Below are 21,973 nucleotides of genomic sequence, written 5' to 3'. Positions count from 1 at the left end.
CTCTCTCCACCCGGGCAATCCTGTCTCTCCGGGTGGGCACACTCAGACACATGCAGTGCGTACAAGCCAGTTCAGTAAGTCCCTGTCGCAGGTGGTTGAGGCCAAGGCAGTCAGGACAGTGCTCGTGTCCGTCCTCGGGGTCGAGCGGGGCACGACAGTCCACACAGATCAGGAACATAATGGTAACAGTAGCGGCCGTAGGGGCGCAGACACCCATAGGCACTTGAAAGGTAACTTTTAGGGGCGAAACCACCCTCAGTAAATGATAAAAAAGCCAGTAACTGCCATAAACTGCCGTGGAGGCGTACACACCCCCGGTCCGAAATACATAGAACGTCCAATCTTGACTCACGGTAAAGGGACACTGTGTGAGATTTGTAGTCGTTATATTCCCAGAAGCTATGCTATCCATTCACTAATGTTACCTTTTCCATGAATACTTACCACCACCATCAAATACGAAGTATTGATTATGACTGGAAAAATTGCACTTTTCATACACGAAAAGGGGGATCCTCTCCAGGTCCGCCACGTTGGATTTCCAAAAATAGCCATATTGAGCTGGAAAAAATGAGTCCACTTGGACCATACTAGGGAATAGTCGTGTAATACGTAGCAAACTACCATGTCAGACCAAATTTGGCAATAGGCAGCTCAATGTCAATAAGCAGCATATTTGCAGTACCCTTATTGACCATTTCCTGCACAGTGTCACTGTAAGCTTAATTGTTCTCTTTTGTACAATAACAAAAACGACACTGAATGAGTGGAAACACGGTAGGGAGTACTAGTCAAACTGTCGAGGAGGCGGAAACACCCCTGGACAGCAATAATCAACCAAAACGGAGCGGGGACACTCTCAAGTATTGACAACCGCAGCGGAGGCGGAAACACCCCCGGAGAGAAATAATCAGAAACTGTCACTGGCGTGTAGGCGCAGACACCCTCGGCCAGGAAAATCTCACTCTTCAAAAGTAGGGAGGCGACACTAGGAAGTCGCGGATAGCATCCAAAAGGGCAAAACTTGATCGCAATCGGGAGCTGAGGGGCGAAAACACCGACGGTCCACAACACAGACAACGCGTAACAGTCGAAAGATAACAGTAGTGAAACACAAGAAAGTTATAAACAGAAAAGCAGTACCAGCCGAAGCGGCGGAAACGCCACCTGCGTCCGTGGGCAGCCCAAGGCGAAATCACCCACGGCCAAACAAACCCAGAATACGACTGTTACCGAGCGTGAAAAACTACTCAAGGCGTTTCAAAACACAAAACACAAACGACCGCTACAGGCTAACAGGCGAACGCACCCACAACAGAGCAGACGCAGCATCACATTAGCCACAATGCTAACAATACCGAGGCGCCGTCAGGCGTGAACACCTGCGAGACGCGCAGCTAGAAATCCTCCGCAGGGCGAGAACATTAAAACGCCCGAAGGCATCAGTACTCACCAATGTCGAAGGTCAAAATCGCATTCACAGTTCAAAGGAGGGCGAATAAAACCGCAGCTCCCTGTAAAAACATAAGACTGGTAATCGGAACGCAAAGTCTCATCATCAACAATAGCGAGGCGCCGTCAGGTGTGAACACCTGCGAGACGCGCAGCTAGAAATCCTTCGCAGGGCGAGAACAAGAAAACGCCCGAAGGCAGCAGTACTCACCAGTTTCGAAGGTCAAAATTGCATTCACAGTCTAAAGGAGGGCGAATAATACCGCAGCTCCATGTAAAAACATAAGACTGGTAATGGGAACGCAAACTCTCATCAAACCTGATGTATCGCACGAGAAGATGAAAAGCGAGGACTTCCGGGGCACGCATGCCTTAAAGGGACAGTTTGGTCAATTTCAACATGCAGTTGTATTGCTCACGCTACCCTTGACTTGTCAGTACCTGGTGATGCCACATTTTTCGGCTCAGCCCTTTCCGAGATATGAGCAATTCTAATGGGGGCAGCGTTTGTTTACATTTTTTAAAAATGAAACATATGCCAACTCCAAATATTTTCCCAAAAGGTACTGCTGTTTGCTAGTTGTCTGCTGATGTTTTATAACCTTTTGGATGTTTTTGGGAATAAATAAAAATGTTTTTTTGAAATGTAAACAAAGAGCTGCCCCCATTACAATGACCAGGATCTCGGAAACGGCGGAAGAAGAAGAAAAAAAAAATCTCAGGTACTGACAAGTCCAGGGTAGTGTGAGCATTACAACTGCATGTTGAAATTGACCAAACTGTCCCTTTAATAGTCCAGCGGATTGGTGAATTGATCATGCACTTTTGAGTAAAAGCATGAAACACATATACCTCTTCCTATGCTTATTAATATAAGCGTTGGAGGCGTCGCGAAAAATGAAGAATTTTCAAGATGGCCGCCAAATCCAATATGGCCAACCCAAATTAATGAAACTACTTGACACGTTGTTGTAAAAGCATGAAAATTGGTACATATATCCTTCTTGATATGCTGATTAATATTAGCATTGGAGGTGTAGCGAAAAATTATGAATTTTCAAGATGGCCGCCAAATCCAATATGGCCAACCCATATTAACGAAACTACCTGACACTTTGTAGTAAAGGCCTGAAAATTGGTACACATGTCCTTCTTAAAATGCTGATCAATGTTATCGTTGGAGGCGTTGCGAAAAATGCTGTATTTTCAAGATGGCCGCCAAATCCAATATGGCCAACCCATATTAGTGAGAAATCATCATGCACTGCGTCATAAATGCCTGACATTTGGTAAATACATACTCTATGATGTACCTATTAATGTTAGAAATGGAATTGTTGCGTAAAACCAAAATTGAAATGTTCAAAATGGCCACCAAATGAAATATGGCCGACCCATATAACAGGAATTGTATAGCAGATGAGTGAATCCATTATGCACATAGTAAAAGCATGAAAATGGTTACACATTTCCTTCTTTTTCAGCTGATTAATATTAGATGTGTAAAACACAGAATTTTCAAAATGGCCAACCCACATTAACTACCGGGCACTTTGTGGTAAAAGCATGATAATTGGTATTCTACACAGTTACATCTTTATGTGCAGATTAATATTAGGAATAGAGGTATGAAAAAAATATCAGAATTTTCAAGACAAATCAAACATGTTTGACCCATATTAGTGTAACCACCATGCACTTTGTGGCAGGAGCATGCAATCAGCACACATGTACTTATTGATATGTATAATAATGTAGAAGGGTTCACGTGAGAAGTGCGTGCACGCACACAGACACACACACACACACACAAGTAATAGTCCTAAAAAGGATGACTCTGGAAGTGATCCTAACATAGCCTAATTTCGAAACATCAAAACCTAGCCTACTAATGTTATATATATATATATATGTAGTGTTACATATTGTGTTACAGTACATTAGTGAAACCAGGGCACAATGTGCAGTGAAAGCATGAAAACACATGTATCTTTTTATTGTATTAACATCATGAAAAAATAAAAAGAATTTTCAAGATGGCCCCACATCAAATATGGCCAACCCATAGATGTATAAATGGGCATAAAATATCCTATATTTATCTCAGTATAAATTTCTCTGTACTTGTAGTAGAAACACATTTGTAGTCGTTGAGTCAATAAATATTTTAGTCTCATTTTCAAAGGATTTGAGCCATTTATCATTGAAATAAATGTGCACAACCTTCACTCAAGTACTGTAGGTAACAAAACAAAATCTTGTCCCTCCTCAACATGGGGGTTAAATCAAATCTTATCAACTTCACCTTGCATATGATGCATAGTTTGCATACCTTGAACTACAAATACAGAAATGGGGGTTCATCATAAGCAAAAATCTTGCACACCATTATTATAGCCAAAAAATGAATCCTAATACTGTCCAAGTAAAATTTCACTCAAGGTTACTCAAATTTACATACCCTGAGTTGACTTTGCACCAACTGTGCCATTCACCATTTATTCAAAGTTTATGTGTATCTTTAAATTAGGCATTGTTGGCAGTTTGATTGATGTTGGCCATAGGATATACCACAACCTGGGGAATCCCATGCTGCTTTGCACAATCGTTCTGATCTGAAAGACAGCATGGATTCCATCCCTCAGCAAAGTACTAGATCTTGGTCTCCATTCAGAGAGCAGGGAAGGGTGGAAAGGCGACGACTGCAGTTTGTTTGAAAAGATACAACTGACACGATTGGCTTTGGGCTATGCATATGCCAAATGAAACATTCGTAACACCCAATTAACGGCCATGGGCAATTTTAAACCACATCTTTCCTATGAGAAATTGCATATGTAACCTTCAGAGTATCTCACTTGTGAGATCAACTAGTGTTAACCAGGCAAGACATACCCATACAAAATGCATGGGACAGGATTGCAGTTCGTTTGAAAACCTTGAAGTACAGCTAGAAGTAGTAATTAAGCGGGCTTGCGGAGCAAGGACCATGCAGAGCATGGCCCTTGCAGAGCAAGGCCCGTTTATAGTAATCTCTAAGTCCTGTTTTATTATTATTATAGCTTGGTCTTGTGCAGGGGGACAGCAAAAATAGAAAATGGATCTCCTCCTAGGCCTTTCGAGATAGAGACACCGTTCAAACACTAAAACGACCGGCTCGGCTTGGAGATCGCGTCTCGTTATAGGAGCAAGGACCATGCAGAGCATGGCCCTTGCAGAGCAAGGCCCGTTTATAGTAATCTCTAAGTCCTGTTTTATTATTATTATAGCTTGGTCTTGTGCAGGGGGACAGCAAAAATAGAAAATGGATCTCCTCCTAGGCCTTTCGAGATAGAGACACCGTTCAAACACTAAAACGACCGGCTCGGCTTGGAGATCGCGTCTCGTTATAGGCTTCTCCGTGTCTCTTGTCGTTTTCCCGTTTTTGGCGATTTTGTGAAAGCCTGGGTCCCCATTGAAAATAGTGGTGGAACCTCCATGAATCAAAGTTCCGCCACTCTAAAGATTAGAGTGTAGGAGGCTTTTTCGGTCATAAAACATCAACACTTTCACCTAGAAGTTTAGTTGACGCGTTGTTAGCGAGCTCTATGGGATGTCTCCAAATTGTGAAAGTTTCATCTCCCAACTCCCAATACTTTTTAAATGGCAGGTTTGTAAAAAAAACAGACCTGGCTCTATGGAGAATCCCAGTCTTTGGAAAAGTGCATTTTTCAAGAGATCAGCGCATGTCCCACACGGAGGTCCATTTGTGCCTGAAAAATTTAACCTATAAACTTCATTCAAAGACTGTTAGAGAGATCACAAGCATGACTCCGATCTGTGAAAAGGACACGTGCCAACTCCTTTTAGTTTTTTTACAACGATGTTGTAAAGACAAAAAACTCATTCTCATTTTCTCCCCAGTTTAGAGCTCAATAATAACTGTCTTTCAGTCAATCACAACAGGTGCAGCCAGTGAAGAGTTCCATTTCAACTGTCACTGTCTCAAGATTCTATTCTTAACGAGCAGGTGCGAGGAAGCATTCTAGAAGTGTATTGTTCAGCTCTGCAATGCAAACTAATATAGTCTTGCTGGACTATGCATGACAATTAGCTGCTTGGCTTAGTGGTAATGCATGCTGCTGCATTAGAGAGATGGAGGTCCCACCCGAAGCCATGTTGATTTTCTAAATTATATCATATGCAGCGTTCCTTGGCCGACATAAAATGCCATGTATGTCAATTAGTATGAATGGCAAATGTGCTGAATTAGGGATATGGGGGTTGGAGGTTCGAACCCCAGTCGAAGCCATGTTGATTTTCAAAATGACATCATATGCAGTGTTCCTTAGCCAACTTCAAATATCATGTATTGTATGTCATTTAATATCAATGGCAAAGGGGTTGGATTACAGATATGGAGGTTGTGAGTTCGAATCCCGCTCGAAGCCATGTTGATTTTAAAAATTATATCATATGCAGTGTTCCTTAGCCAACTTAAAATACCATGTATGTCATTTAGTATATCCCCAAAACGCAGAGCTACAACACGTTCAAGATGGCTGAATCCAAGATGGCTGAATTGTTTGGCCCATAACTTCTGACTGGGTGGATGGAGTTTTTCCAAGATTTCTTTTAGCTTTGTTTTCTCAATAGTACTTTGTTTCATCTCTGCCCCAAAAGGCAAGCCCGCTTCCAGCATTTTCTGTGAGAATGCATTTCTAGTTCATTATTGGTTTCTTTTTTTTAACCATGTCTTAACCATGTCCATGAATTGACAAATCAATTGAACTTCCTAGCAACCTTGAAATCTTGACCCTTTTGAATTTGTAGTCATGAGAGGCATATTAAACACAAGGCCTATATGCAGTCGTCACTAACTTCTAGAGGTACTGTATATCCCACAATGTGCCTGGAGGATTAATTAATATGGGTTGGCTATATTTGATTTGGCGGCCATCTTGAAAATTCTGGTTTTATTTGCTATGCCTCCATTTCAAATATTAATCAGCATATCAAGAGGTAAATGTGTACCATTTTTCATGCTTTTACTACAAAGTGGGTGTTAAATTCATCAATGGTTTCATTAATATGGGTTGGCCAGATTTGATTTGGCGGCCATTTTGAAAATTAAACTTTCTTGCAATGCCTCAATTTCTTTTATTAATCAGAATATAAAGAAGTAACTGGGCACCCATTTTCATGTTTTTACCAGGTAGCTTCATTAATATGGGTTGGCCATATAGGATATGGCGGCCATCTTGAAAATTCATAATTTTTTGCAACGCCTCCAATGCCAGTATTTATCAGCATATCAAGAAGGATATATGTACCAATTTTCATGCTTTTACAACAACGTGTCAGGTAGTTTCATTAATTTGGGTTGGCCATATTGGATTTGGCGGCCATCTTGAAAATTCTTCATTTTTCGCGACGCCTCCAACGCTCATATTAATCAGCATATGGAGAAGGATATGTGTACCAATTTTCATGCTTTTACTCAAAAGTGCACGATTAGGCCCTTTTGTGTGTCTAATCCGCCGGACTATAAGTTCCGGAGTAGGACGGAATGCGCATGCGCGTCACCCGGGTCACAAGTGACAATTTTGTTATTAACTCTCGACCTGCATGAGCATGCGATGGATTATTCAGTGCTAAAGCACCGCCTGGCGGTCAGTAGGAACGAAATAGAACAGTTATTATTGAGGTTTCACCTTTCCTGTCTGTTCTGCATCCAGATTCTGGTTTTGATTTCTCTCTTTCTGAAGTCTTCTTGTCACCAACGTTACAAAACAAAAAAAGCTCCAACATAATGATAATTATTATTATTATTATTATTATTATCATTTGCATAATAATAATACATCAATTTTATTTAGCACCTTTAAATGTACTACGCTTTAGGCCTATGTATTAATTTGAAAACTTGACCTTGTCTAAAGGTAACTGGTCAACAAGAAATACCTATCAGTCACCTGTTCCAATAGTTTTGCTCACCGGAAAAAAATGGGTGGGTTCAAACAAAGAGTTGTGTCACACATCAAAAGAAATCAAACAACAAAAACAAGGAAATATTCCCCCAATATTCATTATATTTTATTTTATTTTTCAAGGCAAACAAACATGTACAGTAATTTGGGAGGAACATAGAAACATAATTTGAAGATCATCAAAATGGTGCTATTTTATCAAATATGGCCCAAACAATGACTAAAAATGATTTGAATGTTGACCACCTTGACAAATTGAAGGCCATTATGTATTTGTTGCTTGTAACACCAAACTGAACACTCAACTGCCCCACTAGAATTCCAAATGCTTGGTGTCATGTTAGTAGCTGAAGAAGAAGAGAAGTTGGGTGACACAATAAAGGATTACATACATTAAGCTAAAACCAAGTGCAACATATTTTAGTAACTATTGTCAACATCATTTCATCATATTATAAAAAAAACTGTGACACAACAAAAAGATTTCCACCTTGAACAAAAAACTTGACAATATTCCTTCCTGTCTTAGAAGATCAGGGTAATTATAACTACACAACTACTTTATTTTTTGTAGTTATGTCTGCCGGTTATCCAATTCTTTTTTTCTCCTCTTTTTGTTAAAAACAATTGATCTACAGCAACACGTTTCCCTCTGCCTCAACCTTTGCTATTCTGCCCTCATACCCCTGGTCATGTTCAGCTTGCAAACCTTTCACCTCCCCTTCTTTTATTCCTTCCTCGTTACCGGTCTCCTTCCCGGTCTCCTTCCCCTCATTGTCTCCCCTGGTAAAAACAAACGTGGCATGCTGTGCTGACTGCTACAGCATGCAAGCACTATCAAGAACGATGCAGCATGCATGTGCACTTTGCCATTACAATTCATTCTGGTCAGAAATTATCAATCAGAAACAGAGAATCAGAATTCAGTCAGTGACTTTTTAAGAAAAAAAATATTGTAAAAATATCATTGTTAAAATCCTAAAAAATATCAAGATATTTCTTTTGCCCATATCTCCCACCCCTAATAGAAAAGGTTTACGCAATAATCTACACCTTTACCAAGTTTGGATCGCTCCGCCTGAATTTTTGCCTCTCCTGAACGAAAACCTTGCGCTTTTGCCTCTTTGACTTTTCTGTTAAACTCTCCCTCTGCCTGTCTCCTGGCTGCCATCTCAGTCTCTCTCTTCAAGAAGTATTTTTCTTTCTCGTGCTCATTTCTAAGATATTCAATATGTCTTCTCTCCTCATCTTCTCTAGCTTTAGATTTTTCTTCCATCTGTATCTCAAATTTCTCTTTCTGCAATTTCAGCTCTTTTTCTTTTTCAGCTCTATGTTTTGCTTCTTTCTCTCTATTCTTCTTTTCTTCTTCCTGAAGCCTTTGGTCATACTCTTGCTGAAGCCGTTTCACCATTTCTTCTTTGTCTTTTATTTCCCTCTTAGAATCTTGTATCATTTTCTTCACTTTTTCACTTTCCTCATCTTCTTTCTGCTTCCTCTGCTTCTCCTCAGCGTCTCTCTTCTGCTTTTCCTCCATCTTTTCACTCGCATATCTATTTTCTTCCTCCTTTTGCTTTTCTTTCCAATCTCTCCATGGACTCTATTCTCTCGTTCCATTTTGTTTCTTCTTCCTTCCTTCTTTTCATTTCTTCTTCCTGATTTCTTTGACACTCTTCCTCATGCTTTCTTTTCTGTTCCTCCAGCTCATTAATTTTACTTTCTTCTGCGTGTTTTATCTTGTCTTCCAGTTCTTTCTGTTTTGCCCTCTCCTTTTCTGCGTTCTCTTCATATTCACGCTTTTTCCTATTACGCTCTTCATCAAATGTTTTCTGCATGTTTTCCATTCTTTGGTGGAATTGTTCTCTTTCATTGTTTAGTATTTCTTGCCTCTTTTCCTCTTCCTCTATCTCTCGGACTTTCCTCTTCTTTTCCTCCTCCTCTCTCCTCTTCTGTTCATCCATTGACTTTCTCTCCCATTCTTCTCTTTCCAAGTGTATTTCTTTAGTCCGTTCCTTTATCCACTTTTCATTCTCCTGCCTCTTGCGCTGATATTCCTCTTCCATTGCCTTTGTCTTTTGTCTTTGATCTTCCTCCATTTTCTCCTTGGCTTCTTTCATGCTCTCTCTAATGCTGTTCTCCTTGCTCCTGAATTCGTCCTCTTTCCTTTTCATCTCCTCTTCTTGTCTCCTTTTCTCTTCCTCCATCTCCTTCTTCAGTTTCTCCATTTCAGCCTGATGTTTGGACTTAAGTTCCTGCTTCTCCTTCTCGATCTCCTCCTTGTTCTCTAGGAGTATTCTCTCCTGTTCCTGTTTGAGGGCCTCTTCCACTTCCTGGAACATCTCATTGGTGTAACACGTACCACCATTGACTTCCACTAAGTCATCTATTTTACTCAGAAGTTCACTGACCTGATCTGTGTTCCTATTGTTTTTGCTGTTGTCAATGACATGGTATCTCATTCCACTAAGAAGACTACTTATTCCACCTCCCTTAGGATTAAGGGGCTTTCCATCGAGTTTATCTCCATGTGTAAACAACACAATTGTGTACATTTTAGACAGATCACCAAACATGTCCTGGATCGTCTTCACAGCATTTTTCTCCTCCTTTGTGTAACGCCCTATCTGTTTCACCAGGAGGAATACATGGGGCCCAGGATATGCAAAGCCAATGCACTTAACAATCTCCTTCTTAATCTCTGTGTTGTCAATTTCGGTATCAAACAATCCTGGGGTGTCAATGACAGTTATCGGTCTTCCATTGATAATGGAAGTCTCCTTCTGGCAAACAGTTGTCACTGACTTAAAGGCAAAGTCCTCTTTAAACACTTTTCCCCCCAGAATTGTGTTTCCACTGGCACTCTTCCCCTCTCCTGTCTTTCCCAGCAGCACAATTCTCAGATTCTTCCCATTTTCGCAAAGGTCTGCAAATTAAAAAAATGTGACAAGTATTAAAATGTACACCATTTTTACCACAGATACTCATCACAGATATTTGAGTTCCAATTCTAAAATGGTCATCTGGACACCAGTCCTTAAAATGAACGTGGTTGATTCCCATGCCATGTATTCCTGGGCTTTATTTCACTTAATGTTACAAAATAAGTGCATGTGTAACTGCACCGTATGCACTTCTTACCTTGCTTTGAGCTTTTCAGCTTTCTGTTCTCACGCTCAAGACAAGACACTTTCTCTTCAAACAGACTGTGGCATCTCAGATGACTTTTCAGTAGTGAAGCGCTGTACACGTCATGTGAATACCAGCCCCTGTTGTCTTCTCTCATCTTCATAGCCCTGTCCAATAGAGGCTTAACTTTGGAGACGTCATCCATGATGAAATCAGGCCCTTCTGAAGTTCCGGTTCCCTGCTGTGCAACTGAGTCCCCGTGCCTAGTCTCTGAGACCTGTTGAGATGGTCTTGTAAGCACTGCCAGGCAGAAGGCACACACTTCTTCTCCAAAGAAGTGCTCAATTCTCCTCAATACTGACTTGCCTTCAGCTGTGCTTTGGCTTTCAGCCATGATGACTAGAAAGGCATCAACTCCAGGATCAGAGAGATGGAGGCATTGCATTGCTTCCTGCCACAGTTCCTCGTCAGAGGCCTGAGTCTTTTCCAGTAATGGCAGCTGAATCAGGGTGACGTGATGTCCACAGACATGTCCTTCTCTCTTCACACATGTTGAGCTAATCTCAACCTTATCCCTGGGCTGTTGATTCCCTCTTGTCTTCTCTTCCAGGCTCAGTATCAGGTCTGCTACTGAGGACTTTAATGATGCGTCGCTCCCACACAGCACCAATGTTAGTGTCTGCCTTGAAACAGCACCTGAAGTCACTGTTGACACAAGTAGACAAGAATACATGATTGTGGCATAATAGAACCAGAGATATCTCTCTCTGCTCTCTCTGATAGAGCTTCTCTGATTCATTGGATACTAATCATGATTGGCTGATATTGCCAAGAAACAGCTTGACAAGCTTGATAAGAGAACCCTATAAAGTGGCACGCAGTGGGCAACATGTGGATTTCCGGCTCTTCAATGGATACTTGATCCTGGACTACGCACAGTGACTTTGGCACCTTGACTCTTTTCTAGTTTTTGATCTTGTGTGTGTGTGTGTGTGTGTGTGTGTGTGCGCTCAAAAACTTCATTTTATTCTTTCTGAAGCTAATGACAGGTTGATTTGGCTTTCTGTGCTGAAATATTGTCATGTTGGCATGTCCAAACAATGGACCATGTGCAGTTTCAAGGCTGATGAGTGTCAAGTTTCCTCCAGTATTTTCCACAGGGCAATGTATTCATCATTCTGTGAGTATGGACCAAAAGTGTAGTGCATTTGTAACTCAAATGTCCCCATGACATCAGTGGTCCATAACCATGTTTCACAGAAGGGATGGTGTAACTTTCATCATAGGCATGTTCTCCAAATGGTACTGTTAATAGTGGCTGAAAAAAGTTCCATATTGATCTAATTTTTCCAAATGATTTCGTCACATGCATTCTGATGCTTCTCACTATGCTATTTGGTGTACCATATGCAAAATAACATGTTTGCATTTTTGTAGTAATGACTTTCTCCTGGCAACCCCCAACAGCCCATCTTTCCTCAAGTGCCTCTTTCCTGTACAGTTTAAAACATTTTTTCATGTTGTCCTATATTTCACCTGAAGTTATTTTTTGGTTGTCCTATGCCTCCTGAACAATTTCCCTTGCAATGATCATTGCAATGCAATGATTCCCTTGCCCATTGGCTTGATTCCAACCAAACCCCTCATATTGCATTTCTGAATTGAAATTCCAACAGTGCCAACATGACAATATTTCGACACAGAAAGCCAAATCAACCCATCATTAGCTTCAGAAAGAATAAAATGAAGGTTTTTGAGCGACCATCTCACTCTCCTGATCTCAACATCATTGAGCCACTCAGAGGAAACCTCAAATGTGAGGTTTTCACCAAGATACCCAACAATATTATAGGAAACAACCATTATGCCAGGAAGAATGTGCTGTTTTGTCATCTGAGAACATTAAGAGCCTTATCCACAACTACCACAAACAATTTAGAGCGGTCCTTGATGTTAAACAGGGCCATATTCAGCATCAGAAACCAGGGTATGTAAACTTTTGAACAGGGTCATTTGGGTAGTTTGGGTTGTGATAATGCTTTTGAAAGAGTGAACACAGAAGATTGCTAATAAATATCTTAAGCCAGTCACTAGCAATGAGTCAAAAAAAAGGTTTGGTGTAATCCGTCATATTTTGTGAGAAATCGCAGAGAAAGCGTATATTCTGCTGGGGTATGTAAACATATGAGCACCACTGTATATATATATATTGGGGGTGTTTTTGCCTTTATTTCGGACAGGACAGTGAGAGTGTGGGACAGGAAATATGTTGGGAGAGAGAGAGGGGAAGGATCGGCAAACGACCTTGGGTTGGAATGTAAAGCGGGTCGTTAGCATAATATGGCATCTCAGCTCAACGCCTGTGCATGTTCATTAAGTAGCATACCCCGGAAGTACTTCTAATAAGCTCTACCTTTAAAATTAAGATAGTAATGCGATGCCTCACCTAAGCTGCTGCTTGAAGAAGAACTGCAGGATCTTGGAGGATGACTGGAGTCAGTTGTGGTCATATTATCATCTGTATCTTCAAACTCATCAAATGTTAGAACATTGTTGTCATTCTTTTTAACCATCTCCTCTATGGCCTCTAGTAGGCCTAAGTGCTGTTGATTTTTTTTGTATAGGTACATCCTTCCTCCACAAATTTGGATTAACGTGTCAATTTCCGCATTTGTCTTCATTTCCTTGTATATGCAGACAACTGAATGCTTACGTGCCTGCTCTGAGAAGAAATTAATTATTTTTGTCACCCGCCACCTCTGCTGTTCTCCGAAGTCACTGGGGTCCACCACCAGCACCAGGGCGTGAGGTCCAGGATGACACAGGGATGTGCACTCCCTCACCCTTTGTCTGAGGGTGTCTTCTGAGAGGTCTGAGGCAAACAGGTCAGCTGGACTGGCCACAGTAATATATTTATAGTGTACATATCTAGTGAATGCTGCGTTGTGACTCGTCATTGGACTGGATTGGTCTTCAGTCTCAAACACCTGTTTGCCCAGCAGGGTGTTGCCAACCTTGTTATTCTTCACCCAGTCATGTCCCACCAACATCATTCTGAGATCAGCTGTAATATTCAAATTAGAGTTTGTTAAAGGTTCCAACACACTGGCTATTTAGCTTTGCAATTTAACTTCCCCCGCTGTTAAAATGTAGGTTCAATAATTACCAGAGAAAAAAATGAGACAATTCTAAGACAGATCATTGTAAAAATGTACAAACCCCAACTCCGGTGAAGTTGGGACGTTTGGTAAACAGTGAATAAAATCAAAATGCTATCATTTTCAAAACATTCAATCTATTCATTAGATGGAGAATAGTGAAATGACAACATATTAAGTGTTAAAACCGAGAAAAAATATTGTTTTGGGGGACATATGTACTCATTTCTAATTTGATAAATCCAACACGTCTCAAATAAGTTGGGACAGGGATCAGTGAAATTTAGTAAACATCCAAATAAGATAAAACAACAAAGAAGAACATTTCAAAATGAATTGTACTGACGGACAATATAGGTGTCAAGGTATAAGATCATCACAGAGAGGCTGAGTCACTCAGAATTAAAGATGCAAAGGGAATAATTACCATAGTTATTACATATTTTTTAATTCCCTTTGATTTACCACGATTGAGTGTATATAAGACATATTTTTGTTGCTAAAATCATTGTATAGGTTCATGACATCATGAAATATATATTGGCTGTAGTCTCACTCTAGCACTCCAGGAATTAGAGCTATTGAAAATTGACCATATTAAGAATGCTTAATGCTTGCAAATGATACAGGGGTGTAACATTCTCCTAAGCACCTGAGCTCACTTGAAATAGACCCAGAAGACATGGGAAACTGTCCTTTGCTTACAGAAGTCAGCAGAAGTTGTAGAAGTCCATTCTTTTTGACAATAATAGAGCATTGCACATCCTGTGCTACAGTGAAAATGGACCATCCAACTTGTGTTAGTGCTAGCTTCAAAAGTCAGCCTCCATGATGGCATGCGGGTGCAGTAGTGCATTGGTTAAGATGTTCTCACTCATCTGTACAGTGCTGAATGGTATAAATGGGTTTTAAACAGCATGAAAAGCCACTCATGCATTATATTTTGAAGGGAGATCTTCGATTACTGCCACATAGTAAGGTCAAATTGCATTCTCTACTATGTTTTAACAGTTTGGCTCCATCATAAGGACCAGCAGGTGATAAAATGGTGGGCTTTTGGTCAAGAACTGTCACACTGTAAGCACTACAGAAAGGAAAACATTGCAAAACATGACAAGGAATACACCCACCATTTAAGCTGGTGAAATCATGTCCAAGATAGGAATTAACACTGTTTTTTTATATAAATTCATCAATCGGTTAATGTATTTAACTGTTAAGTGTTGTCTTTTGTTTTGAATTTAATCTTTCTCGACATTTGCTGCCATTTATTGTCCCCGTCCCAACTCTTTTGAGACGTGTTGGATTTATCAAATTAGAAATTAGTACATATGTCCCCCAAAACAATATTTTTTCTCGGTTTTAACACTTAATATGTTGTCTTTTCACTATTCTCCATCTAATGAATAGATTGAATGTTTTGAGAATGATAGCATTTTGATTTTATTCACTGTTTACCAAACGTCCCAACTTCATCGGAGTTGGGGTTTGTATGTAAAAACACTGCACATTGCAAACATACTGCAGCTTTAGACAACAGTATATCAGTACTTACGTGGCAGGTCCTTGCTCTTCTTCTTCTTTGGGACATACTTCTGACCAGGACGGGGTCTGGTAAGTTGATTCGAAAACACTGAAAAAGAAATCAGAGGGACAAAAAGACCATTAGATCTAAAGCCTAAAGCAGGGGTGTCAATCTCAAATTGACTGAGGGCCAAAATTAAACTCTGGAACAAACTCGCGGGCCGAACTCAGCATTTATTTATATTTTAAATCGACTGAAATTGTACATACATGCAGTTCATAGTCATAGTTAAATTTCACACACAGTCTTTCCCATCATATATGGTAGTTTAAATATGTCTGTACATCCTGTGGCACACCACATTTATGTTCAAGTCTTGCGCTACACAATTACGCTAATACATTTCTGAAATGATCTCGCGGGCCGAATAAAACGGCTCCACGGGCCAGATTTGGCCCCTGGGCCTGAGTTTGACATCCCTGGCCTAAAGGATCTAAACACATCCAACCTGCCTATTTTTTACTTCAGATGGAAATAAGTCTTAACTTAACCTTTACTTTCATGTGTCATGACCAATGACACAGAACATCCATACATGTAAATATGCCAGATTATAGCACAAAGGCTAATTTCCATCTAATGTCCAAAAAAACCCCTACCAGCAGCAAACCGGTCTGTGAGTTAACATTATCACCCATGATCACATATATTTACAGTAAACATTAAGGCTGTAACGATATTGCATCGAACCGAGGGATCGCGGTACGCAGACCCACGAACCCCTATCGCGAAGCTTCCTCACAGAATCGCGATATGCCCTTTTAAAGTTGTTACCCCTCAGTGTAGAACACACCAGGCAACAGACAGGCAAGAGTTTGCATATGCGCTTAAAAACACCAGTAGAAAAGGGGCGCATACGTTCGAGTAACAGTTCCATTCACCCCTTTCTCATATAAAATGCTCCTTCCAACCAGCACGTTGTTGTTATCCATTGTCTGAGCAACCTCCGTGAGACGAAAAACGTGGGCCAACATCGGAAGGTGAAGGACAAAGGAACAACAGACCAAGAAGGCTTTTATAAACGTGTCAAGATTTTTTTTTTATTCATGCATGCGCGATGTATTGCGAGTGGAGTTTGACGTTGGAGCAGAGAGAGAGAGCGCGAGAGAGAGAGCGCACGAGATGCTCCGCCTGCCTATAAATCAGCCTGGAATCGCTTGTAGGGAGATGCCCGAAGTCGGACGAACGTTGAGGTCGATAGGCAGGATATTAGGCAGCATTATTTCTTCCCACATTAATGTTAGGCTATATTGTAAAATTACCGCCTGCATAAGCAGAAAGCATGCTCCATTTCAGCCTCTGCATTCATTCTCGCTCGTGACAAAATGTCAAACCACAAAACAAAACGAAAAACGTGCACGTTACGTAGCAGTGAGAACTAACTGAGGTTCATTCCGAGTTTTGATTGTAGGCTACGGGCAGGCGCTGCTGCACGACCAAAAAAAGCTACGGAAATATTTAACTTAATCAAAATTAAGTGTTGCATTTCTTTAAGTAGCCTAACTTAATACAACATGTTTCCTGACGATATATGGCCAGTTGTTTTAATGTTTGGATTTTGGATAGGTCTAATGTTTGATAAAGTAAGACAGCTGCCAATGACCATACACCTTGACCACCCCCCCTCACTCACTCTCTCTCTCTCTCTCTCTCTCTCTCTCTCTCTCTCTCTCTCTCTCTCTCTCTCTCTCTCTCTCTCTCTCTCTCTCTCTCAACATATGATCTTAGCCTATTTATAAGCCTTTTTCCTTGGTGAACTAATATCCCTTATTTCTCTGTGTTGTGTTTTGATGTCAACACCTGGGAACAGGTTGCAGTAGCCTATATTGGCAACATCATTCAGCCTTGTAAACCTACAAAAATAATGCAGGCAGGTAAATACAAAACAGATATTAATTACAAAGTATATATATAATTTATTTTCTTCTTATTATTATTTTTTTTTTTTTCAAAAAAACATTTTTTAATTATTTTTTTTGTGTGAAATCGTGGGGCATATCGAACCGTGGGTCATATATCGTGATACAAACCGAATCGTGGGTTGGGTGTATCGTTACAGCCTTAGTATACATGTATTTCTAAAAAGCATGACATTTGTTTTTTTACTATGCTGGAGATTCCACCGTTGGGTTGTCCTTACCCATAATCGATAATAATAATTTGAAAAATACAAGAGTCAGGCCACCACAAAGCTGCCACAGCAATTGGATTTTTTCAGATCAGTGTCCAAATTTCAATCTCAATCATTGTATTTAAAAAAAAAAAAAAAACTATCTAGCAACTGCTTAACACATTGACTCCCAAGTCACATAAAAACACATTTTTAGTACCCATGCATTGGCTCCCACGTTTTTACTTTTTTTTTAATTTTCATACCTATACACTTCAATGCTTACTATGTGTGATTTTGGGAGCTCTTTGATGAGTAGAAGAGACATGGATTGTAGTCAAAAGCTTGGTCATCATCTGGACATTTTAACATCGCAAGCCTCCGCGCCAGCCTAAGAATAATTTTGCAACATGATCTCCAGAATTCCGTGCTCCTGGACACGGATGTTCAGGACACAAAATCTGTGTCCAGGAGCACGGAATTTTGGCAAAATTGTTTTCCGTGATGGACACACAGAAGTGCTCTCTCTACTCCCACAGCTCTATGTGTCCACCGTCTTGTGTTTTCTCAGGATTTTTCTAATTTCAAATATTTTTTTCTCTTTTTTTTTCTTACTGACAGGTTAGGGCTAGGGATTGTTTTGGTCTGGGCACAGCTAGTATTCTTTCGTTCAATATATGCATTTGATAGCTTATCAACCAACTGGAAAAGGTATTTCTCAAAAATATGTCTTTAATGACAGGTTAAGGTTAGGGAATGTTTTGGTCAGGGCTCAACTTAAATTGCTATAGCATTATTTTGTTTAGGATTAGCATTTGGTATGTATTTTCTAATGATAGAGTTAACACAGTGCTGTGGGAATATAGAAAGCACTTCCGTGTGCCCATCACGGAAAACAATTCCGTGTCTAGGAGCACGGAATTTTGGCAAAATCGTGTCCTTAACATCCGTGTCCAGGAGCACGGAATTTTGGAGGTCAGGCTGAATTTTGATAACTAGCCTAATGTCTATGTAACATAATGAGTGCTTGCGCCTTTAAGTGCGCTACTCTATCCCCTAATTTAAGGACGTCAGCTGAGCTGACGTGCACCAATTGGGTGTATGTGAGTTGTTTTAAAAGGCTTCACGCCAGCTAGTGTGAGCAGCAGCACATTTGTTTGTTCGGTGGCAACTTCGGTTGCCGTTGTGGTCGTGGGGAGCCCGAGCCTGTAAAAGGCGCTCCACGGAATGCACTGGTTTGCGCATGGAGTTACTAGTGGTTTCTCCGATCGGAGGTGACTGAAATCGTGACTGGTTGGATCATGAAGGTATGTTGCGTCCTCCTCGATTTGTAGAATGCACGAATGGTGTGTGCCTTGTGTGCCTTGTGAATGGTGTGTGGTGGTTGTCTATTACCTCGCCAGGTGCCGTGCGTCTTGGCGTGCCCTTGCCCCGTTACTGCTCCCCAGAGATCAGTGTATGACTGCCTGTGGTATGTCGCCACCCTTTTATTCTATCAGGCCTGTAACGTACAGCAACTGCTTCCTGATGTCCTCCCTGTAATTTTATGTGCACAGGTAACCTGACGATCACCAATTACCGGTGCTGGCTTCGACTGAGAGGCTGCTGTTTTGTTTACTGATAATAGTTGGCGTTTGAGTGTGCGTGTGAGAGCGTGTGCGGTGTTTGGGTGTGTGTCCGAGAATATGTTTCTTTTTGTTTATTTGACTTCCCCTGACCCTTTCTGTTTCTGTAACTTTGTTTTTCTTTTGTTGTTTTGTTTGATACATCACCAACATCGTCCTCCTTTGATGACCCCATTCCCCTGGTTGTGCGAATTAGTTTAGAGACCCCTAGATGTCAGTGTGTGGTGAATTACGTGCAGTGTAAATCAAACAGTTTGCTGTGCTCTGACATTTAGACTTTTTTAAAATTTGCTGTGCTACGGGTGGTTTGCGGTGACTGTATTAAGGGGGGGAGGAACTAGTAACTGTTGCCCTGCGTTGGTGACGTCACTGGTGCACACCTTTCCCTTCTCACCAAAGTGTCTGTGATGCTACTGTCTTGTTTAACACAAGAATCGTGTTTGTATGTTGTTTACTAAGATGTATATTTTGCAATGTGATTTAATATTTTTTCACGAAAGATTCAGTCAATCTCAGTGTTGAAGGCCCCTATTTTGTAGCCAAAATGGTGTGGCCCTACGCACTCTACATATTTTGCGTATGTGGAGCGGCGGACCAACCCCTGATTGAGCAGAGAGGAGGGGAATCTTTGTAGGCTACTGAGTTATCATCTTTGTACTCTGGTAAGAATGTTTGAAATTATACTGTCAAATGTGTTGAAAAGTGAAAGAATTTAAAAACAACATTTTGACCTGTGTAGTTTTCTTATGAAAGAAAATTTTGGTTCTGAAAAAGCATTTTCCCCAAAAATTTAACCTGTAAAAGGGTCATCTTATAATCAGATCATCTTAAGGATCATCTTATAATCAGAATCGCCTTGTACCCGGGCCATCATGTTGGAGTGTAGCATCACTCTGGCTGTGCGTAAGTGTGTGTGTGTGTGTGTGTGTGTGAGAGAGAGAGAAAGAGATGATTGATGTCCATTTGTGCCCATGTGTATGATGTTGCTGGTCTGTGGTGCGTGGCGGATGAGTGATGCCCATGTTTATGTGTCCGTGTGATGTTCAGACACGGAGTGGCCATCGCGAGATCGGGGACTTGTCCCGGTGGGCCGCGGCCGCGAAATGTAACAAACAGGCCGCAATGCGTTCTCAGCCAGCCCTAAAGTTTCCTTAGTCTTTCCATAAAGGCTAATGTTCTCCTTTCCACTTCACCTGGCAATAATTTGTTGACTTGCCAGTATATATACCGTCTACCAGACGGCATTACCTCAGTGACGGTGTCAAACAGTAAATTGGCCACACCCCTTCTCTAATGTTCATACACCGTAGATCGCAAAAGTTTACTGGATCTTAGTAACATAGTTTCGTTTTCAGTATTTGAAGAACCTGTGATATTTAGATTGGGTCCGTGTATCATCCGATCATTCAATTATTCCATTCAATTTGGCAAACGGAAAAACAAAAAAATGATGCAATATTTCGTTTTCCTGTTTTTTAGTATGAGCAAAACATTGGGGATTGATGTTTGTTTTCGTTTTTCAACCTAAAACAGAACAAATCATAAACAGGGAAACCAAAACGAAATTTCAACAGTAATTTTCGTTTATTTGTTTTCTTTATTCTTCACGGTACATTAGCCTTCCCAGGGTCTCGTGGAGGCGCTAGAGCCTCGTGATGTCACGAGGTGTCATTTCAATTGGGATGTTGAATGAAGAAATGTTCACCAGCATTGTTCTGTCTAGGCTGAGCGGGTGGAAAATGTTTTCTACAGGGAAGTGTCTGCGAAGGGCCATTCCACAAGCGCAAATCGAGGAAGAGAGTTTAGATAATGGCGTGTATTACAGGCTGCACTCTGTCTCTCACGGCACAAACGCGAGATACAAGTTGACCATGTTGACATTTGGGGCAAATTGCGCGCAGTCTGGGTTGACAGACAGCACATGTAACATGTAGGCCTAACTCACCCGACTCGCTTGGGAGGGTAAGTTAGTGGTCAGAGCGAGGGACAGTAGACTATCATCTTAATGGAAAGACACTTCAGGTCCACGTTTAAATGGGGCCATGCGTAACACATCCAAAACCAGGGAGGGTGTTCTGACAGATAGGTAGCCTAGAGGTCGGTCGGATGGAGACGTCTAACACCTTTCACAAATGTTCGCCTACAGTAGCCTAGCTTAAGTAGTAGCCTAATGCTGATGTGGAAATAGCAACCAGATACGCCTAAACTGTGGAGGAGATCTCGCTGGCAGTTCCCAGGAATAGGCTATCAGTAGACGGCAGAGATGGGACCAAGTCACTAATTTGCAAGTCGCAAGTAAGTCTCAAGTCCTTCCAATCAAGTCCGAGTCAAGTCACAAGTTACGACACATTTGACCAAGTCAAGTCCAAGTCCAAGTCGTGCCAAAGCCAAGTCAAGTCCAAGTCCAAGTCTTATTTTTTCCAAGTCCTTAACAAGTCACCTTGTATTCTATGTGCAATATCGACCATTTATTTTGGTCATAAATTCATTACCTGTCAACACTGCTTTACATGTCTCCCTTCGCCAGTCGTGTCCTTTATGAAAATCGACCATGGTATACCATGATTTCATGTTTTTTTGGGCATGGTTCGGCATGGTTTTTGGTTTGACTAAACCTGAAAACTAACCATGGTTTTACCACGGTTTATAATTATTCATTAAATTACACTGAGCTGCCTATTTTTTCATCCAACGCACATATTGGTGACAATCCTTGGAGCAATGCGGGGTAAGAAGCCTTGCACAAGGGCACTTCAGCCATGGATGGAGGTGACGGGAGATGTAAGGGTGGGATTCGAACCTGCAACTCTGTGATCTTCTGCTCCCTAACCATTACACCACCGCTGCAAACAAGTTTACATGTTTTTTTGGGTAACCATCCATACTATGGTTAAACCATAGACACAAACCATGCTGAAAAAAAAACATGAAAACCATGAATAACCATGACC

General features: G+C 41.0%; 1 protein-coding gene across 1 annotated transcript; it reads right to left on the bottom strand.

Annotated features, from left to right (window-relative positions):
* Positions 1-968: 968 nt before the first annotated feature.
* On the bottom strand, positions 969-13,594 carry LOC134453296 (GTPase IMAP family member 4-like). Its single transcript, XM_063204171.1, has 4 exons — positions 13,258-13,594; positions 9,737-10,341; positions 9,441-9,691; positions 969-1,041 (listed from the first exon to the last, which is right to left on the bottom strand). Exons 1-4 carry the CDS (start codon positions 13,592-13,594, stop codon positions 969-971), a joined length of 1,266 nt encoding a protein of 421 aa, XP_063060241.1.
* Between the last annotated feature and the right edge of the window lie 8,379 nt (positions 13,595-21,973).

Source organism: Engraulis encrasicolus, chromosome 7 (genome assembly GCF_034702125.1).
Source record: "Engraulis encrasicolus isolate BLACKSEA-1 chromosome 7, IST_EnEncr_1.0, whole genome shotgun sequence".
Lineage (NCBI taxonomy): Eukaryota > Metazoa > Chordata > Actinopteri > Clupeiformes > Engraulidae > Engraulis > Engraulis encrasicolus.
The sequence above is the reverse complement of the archived record's forward strand: the minus strand, read 5'-3'. Positions and strand labels throughout refer to the sequence as shown.